The sequence below is a fragment of the Humulus lupulus genome, chromosome 4 (assembly GCF_963169125.1).
Source record: "Humulus lupulus chromosome 4, drHumLupu1.1, whole genome shotgun sequence".
Taxonomy (NCBI): domain Eukaryota; kingdom Viridiplantae; phylum Streptophyta; class Magnoliopsida; order Rosales; family Cannabaceae; genus Humulus; species Humulus lupulus.
In genome coordinates this window covers 116,578,652-116,584,995 of record NC_084796.1, presented here as the reverse complement: position 1 = coordinate 116,584,995, position 6,344 = coordinate 116,578,652, and the positions used below count along the sequence as shown (strand labels likewise).

At 32.0% G+C, this 6,344-nt stretch overlaps 1 protein-coding gene across 1 annotated transcript; it reads left to right on the top strand.

Annotated features, from left to right (window-relative positions):
• Positions 1-483: 483 nt before the first annotated feature.
• LOC133830743 (ADP,ATP carrier protein ER-ANT1) lies at positions 484-3,304 on the top strand. Its single transcript, XM_062260792.1, has 4 exons — positions 484-856; positions 1,090-1,367; positions 1,924-2,295; positions 2,760-3,304. The coding sequence occupies exons 2-4, from the start codon at positions 1,098-1,100 to the stop codon at positions 3,069-3,071; spliced, it is 954 nt and encodes a 317-aa protein (XP_062116776.1). The 5' UTR covers positions 484-856; positions 1,090-1,097; the 3' UTR covers positions 3,072-3,304.
• The last annotated feature ends 3,040 nt before the right edge of the window (positions 3,305-6,344 follow it).

Below are 6,344 nucleotides of genomic sequence, written 5' to 3'. Positions count from 1 at the left end.
TCTTTTTTTATTAGTTTACAAAATATATTCTGTTCGATATTAAATAAAAAAAACTCATAAAACACACAATTCAAGTAATCTAGACACCTTTTGTATAAAAGAGATGTTATAGCCAATAGAAAATATGTATAAAAAGTATATTATACTACCTAACTCTTGTATTTTTTTTTAATATTCTTAGTGAACCCCAAAATATAAAGCAATTTTTTTTTAAATAGAAATGATTTCATAGATTAAGAGTCGAACCCTCAATTAATTTGTTGTTTTTGATATTATTTTTAATTTAATGTTTGCTTTTTAAATTTACATTTGTAATATCTGGGAAACAATTAAAATTAAAGAATTCATATTTTTGAATTTATAAAATTGTTTCCAAATCTTAAAAGAATCTTTCAAAATCACAAAAACAAAAAAAAAAATTTATCATTGGTAAACAAAATAATAATAATAATAACAATAATAATAATAATTTAATTGAAAAAAATCCATGAAATCTGAATTTGATTTATCCATCGTGTTTGTGGTGGCGTTTTAATACGGTCTCTTTCTGGGGTGTCCTCCACGCTCGGAAGCCATGGATGAACTCGCTTGAAGGGCCCAATCTTTGCTTCCCCACCCAACCTTCGCCATTGAAGACTCACCCTTATTCTCTAAATTACCAGGCGTCGTTTTCCGCTCCATTTTATTCATTCATTTATTCTATTCTATTTTTATATTATTATTATTTTGGTAATCAATTAACGCTTGTTTAATCGTCATCTCCAATTGGGGTGGTGGGAGAGTAATTACCAAATATTCTCCCGGCTAAATAAGACCCTCAGCTCCATTCTCGTTTGTTCAATAAATTAAATTTCAGGTACATAAACACTCTTTAATTCGTTACTATCATATTATTTCTTTGATGCGCATTGTTCGTTTCTTTAGTAGGTAATGTTATTTTGTTTAACTTTTAAATTTAAGGCATTTCAATGGTATTTTATTATCTGTGTATATTCTATGTTCTGTGATTTACCATGGGTATATATATGTGTGTGTGTGTGCGCGTTTATATACGTAAAGATTTTAATAATAATAAAAAACCAATGACAGGGTTAGGTATGGCAATGGCAAAGACGAAGCAATCTGAGAAGTTTTCTGTAGACTTCGTAATTGGAGGAGTTGCAGCAGTGATATCAAAGAGCGCAGCGGCACCCATTGAAAGGGTGAAGCTTTTGCTGCAAAATCAAGGGGAGATGGTCAAAAGAGGACAGCTGAGGAGACCGTACATGGGAGTTGGTGATTGCTTTCAAAGGGTTTTCAGAGAAGAAGGTTTTTTCTCTTTCTGGAGAGGAAACCAGGCCAGTGTCATACGATATTTCCCGACTCAGGTACTTTTCCGGTTCTTTCTTTCGATCATTTATATTGTTTTGTCTCTTTAATATCTTTCTTTACTGTTTTGTATTCATGAAGTATGAATTGTTAGTATGTTTTTACCATGAATATTTATGTTTAAAAATCACTACTTGGCATCAGATAACATAAACTTGTTTCAGGTTGGTGGCATCTTCCATAACATAACAGGACATGGTTAAACTTTACATGATATATTTTAGAGTGTCCCACATCTATAAGACCATAAGTTATTCCACCCTAGTTAGTTTTGAGATGGAACCCATGTTGCTAATCATTCCTTCCATTCTATACTATGTAACCTTCTTATCTCATATTTCCCAATCCTTCATCATGCTAATGCCAACACTAATTTGAGTTTGGGAACTTGACTAAATTTTACATGCTTTCTGGATATCTCTTAGCTGTAGAGAATTTCTATATAAATAAATAATTACACCATTGTTGTGTATCTTCATATGTGTTTCTTTGTTGAGCTTTTGATCTGGCACAAATGCTACCGGTTTTTATTACCAGAATTTTGATTATCCGTAGGCTTTCAACTTTGCATTCAAAGGTTACTTCAAAAGCAAATTTGGACGCTCCAAAGAAAAAGACGGATACTTACTGTGGTTCGCAGGAAATTTGGCTTCAGGAAGTGCTGCAGGAGCAACCACTTCTTTATTTCTATATCATTTAGATTATGCACGAACAAGACTAGGAACTGATGCAAGGGAGCATTCTGTTAATGGTCAGCGCCAGTTCAAAGGGTTAATTGATGTTTACAGTAAAACTTTGTCAAGTGACGGAATGGCAGGCCTGTATCGGGGATTTGGAGCTTCAATAATGGGGATTACACTGTACCGAGGCATGTACTTTGGAATATATGACACCATGAAGCCTATCATTTTGGTTGGGCCTTTAGAGGTAACTCTCCTGTTTTGGACTTTTTTTTTTAAGATGTATCATAAATTCAAGAGGGATTTATTTTGAACATTAAAATCTAATTCAAAGAATGTGAATTTGACTCTGGTACATAAATTGTTGGACACATAACCTCTCAATGCACATCTTTACTGGCTCCCTATGAGAAATTCTGAACAATAGGTTATAACTATATATATTGTTTTTTTTTTCTTTTGAGAAGAACTATATATATATACATATATATATATATTGTTATTCAAATGATTTTGAACATTTTATTGAGGTTATAGCTTAGCTCTCACTTCTATCATGCTCTTATCTATGTTGCAATATGTGTATATTTGTAAATTACCCACATGTGTGTAGCCTGTTTTTATTCTGGCCAATCAGATATGATCTGACGCTTTAGAAAACTGGTGTCATAATCAAATATCAAGTAATTTTATCTTCTAAAATATCTGCAGGGGAATTTTCTAGCTAGTTTTTTCCTAGGTTGGAGTATTACAACAGTCTCTGGGGTGTGTGCATATCCCTTTGACACTCTTCGAAGAAGAATGATGTTAACCTCTGGACAACCCTCCAAGTATCGCAATGCGATGCATGCTTTCCGTGAGATAGTTCGCCTTGAAGGTTTCACAGCACTGTATCGAGGAGTCACCGCAAATATGCTTCTTGGTGTTGCTGGTGCTGGAGTTCTTGCAGGATATGATCAGCTACACCAGATGGCATATAGACATGGTTACTGTTTTGAGCCACGGCAAACAACTTTGAAGTGAAAGTAGGACATGGATCCAGTTGTGCACACTAGTTTTTTTTTTTCTTTTTCAGTTTATTCATACCCTAAAAGGGTAAATTTAAGAAAATATTGATTCAAATCATACATCTTCCTGATAAGCCTGGGAGAATAACTTGTATATTCTATGTACAGTTGAAACACAATCTTTTATCAATCTTACTACCGGTAGGATTGTTGGTACAAAAGCAGTAGTAGAAGCATATTCTTTATCAATTTTATTAGTTCTTCTGATTTGAACTGGAGTTATTTTATTTTTGAAGATAGATTTTAGTTTTATATTTCATTATCATGTAAAAGTTTCATTTGGACATTTTTTCTAGTAATAATTGCTTGAAACTTTACAATCTAAGACTCATATTTAGTAAATAATTCAATTGTAATTTGAGTAATGATATGTGCACATAAATTGTGCACTAAATTTTTACACACAATGACATGTTATACATTGTTGGAAGTAATAGTGGGACCTACAATAATAAGTGATTGGATGATGTTTTTTAAAATAAAATTCAAATCAGAATTCTAATTTTGTGTTATAAAGTCAAAAACAAGAAAAATACGTTTTCTCTGATTCCAAATCATTGTATCCTAAAATCCTACAAATCTATCACTTTTTATATTTTTAGATTCCATACCAATCACATATTCAGTTTTTTAAAACCCAAAAACAGTTTTCAGATACTGAACTAATCACATTTTCAAAAACATATTTTCAAACTATAAATTCAGATTTTATTTCAGAAACACACTTTTTGAAAATACAATTTTCCAATCACGAACCAATCAAGCCTGTATGTGCTGTGTAGTCTTTTTTACCCTACCAGTATAACATTACAATGTGTAAGTAGATCATATCATAGATTGGCAAGTAAGTGTAAATCTTGTGCACTGACTAATCTTAGGACTAACTTGTTTTGAACATATAATCATATTTATATTCCACTGTGATTACATCACTATAAATATGATTAGCTATATGTGCGAGATTTAATAGAAGTTTATATTAGACAAATAATCATAAAAATAAAACATGTGAGCAAAGTGATTGACCAAGTCAAAAAAATGATTTATATTCTTTTATTGATAATAAATGAGATTACAAATAAATTGGGTTTTAATTAGGGCATAAAACCCTAACATAAACTCCTCCCATCGCGTTATGATCAGTTTCCAGGCGTGGATGCCTTCAAGTTAGGCCACGTCATAAGGACGTCTGTTAAGGTCCTCCAGTCTTCTTGGTCAGTTAGTCCTCCAGATCTAGGATTTTGTCCTCGGGACCTGGAGGGAACGTCAAGTGTCAATTATAGCAACCTTGTACCACAAGCAGCCATTTGACAGCTTTTGGTTCCTCGAGTAGTGGTGTTGAGCCCATACACTCAATAATTGGCATGTCCCAATGCGCTGCCTGACATCGAAAACGTGCGACTGCGTTCTGGCAGTGTTAGAGGCGTGTCTCTCGTAAAGTAGTGGGCTGTAACCTTAATTAGTGTATCCGGATGTGTTTATTAGCATTAAACTCTCAAATTATTGGAAATTTTTGTAATAAATCCCCATTAAGGGAATTAATTTTCCTTAGCCACTACAAATAGGGCTAGAACTTCAATTGTAAAGGACTTTTTGGCTTTTGGATCTTTGATCCCACTTTTTGTACTCAGAGTAATAAATATGTTGCATGAGAAACATCCATTGAAGCTTTCCATCTCAAGCTTCAAGAACACTAATACTAAAGCCTAGTGGACTAGGGTTATTTTATAACCTGAACCACGTAAAATCTGTGTCTTTCACTTGTTTTTATTTAAGTTCTTGTTTAATTAGCTGATAGTGAAAAAGGCAGTCAACAAGGGTAATTAAATTAAATGTGTCTTGCTGTTTAATTTAAGTGGTCACACTCCTATATTTTATATTCTATGGAATTAATTATCCAAAATTCCATTTTTTTGGTCAAATAAGCATTTTTCACAAAAATGCACTTTTAAAGATTTTCTGCACAAAAATTTCACTTTTTAGACCTTAAAATAAAACAAACCAACAATTTTATGCCCATTAATAAATTTTCATAATTATTCACTTCCAATAATATTTTATCCGAGACCGAAATTCTCAGTTTGACCATAACCACACATTTCATACATTGACTAACACTAACAACATGAAATTTGCTTCTCAAGCATATATTAGTAATCAAAATAATATTCCATACACATTTTACCACCCCGACATCGTCACTAGTAGGCGCCCGAAAAGTGGGGCGTTACACATGAAAGACACTTTTCACATACCCCAGGCGCGGGTCATAGAATCCAGGGTCATGAAAAGTACCCACTTTTCACATCCCCAAAAGGGACTAGAAAGGGTTTTCACGTTCCCCAATGGGGGATGCGAAAACCTTTTTTTCATATTTTAAATAAAACTTTTTAATTAAATTATTTAATTAATACTTTCTTTAATATAAAATAATTAATATAATTAATATTATTAAGAATTATAATTTATTAAAATAATAACAAAAATGTGAATATTTTATTAGTTATGTTTAAAAATGTAGGTGATGTTACTGAGGGATTCCCAGTTCTAGGTCTAGGATGGTGTTTTTGTTGGATTAGCTTATACATGATCTTTATTTATTTTCATGTATATCTAATATTAAAAAAATTAATATGAGATAGCCTAAAACATGTTTCTAAAATTAAATTCAAAGAGAAACAAAGAATAGAATACTTACAGTATACGCAGCGGAATGAGAGAGTCATTCATTCAATTTCTCTAACTCTTGTATCCTCTTTGTTGCAGAGTATTATCAAGAAATTGAACCGATTTTCTATTTTCTTCACAGCCTTCCAATGTATCCTTAGAATCACCTAGACTAGTGTTGGCAATTCTCAACACACAAGATAGATACAGAGAAGAAGAAGAGAAAATAATCAAAGAGGCTTAGAAAATGACTTGTATTTAGAGAGAATCTAAAACTATCAGAAAATCTGACTTGTGACTTATCAAACTTATGTTTTGACTTCTCTCTAAGCACTCCTTTTATAGACTCAATTAGGCCATTTAATTTAATTAAAAAATAAATAAAATAATAGCCATTTTAAAGCCATAGGTCGAAATTATCATGGGCTTTAGGCCCGTGAAATTTCCAATTTGATTATAAGCCCATTGGATTTAAATCAAGGTCTGTATTAATTTCTATTGATTTAATTAATTAAATAATTATTTAAATCCTTTATCAAATTAATTATTTATAATTTAAACC

What these genes read in the sequence shown, in the direction of transcription:
- LOC133830743 (XM_062260792.1), top strand. Translation starts at nt 1,098, where the DNA reads ATGGCAATGGCAAAGACGAAGCAATCTGAGAAGTTTTCTGTAGACTTC. An exon ending in TACGATATTTCCCGACTCAG is followed by an intron (nt 1,368 to 1,923) that starts GTACTTTTCCGG and finishes GATTATCCGTAG; the next exon opens with GCTTTCAACTTTGCATTCAA. An exon ending in TTTTGGTTGGGCCTTTAGAG is followed by an intron (nt 2,296 to 2,759) that starts GTAACTCTCCTG and finishes AAATATCTGCAG; the next exon opens with GGGAATTTTCTAGCTAGTTT.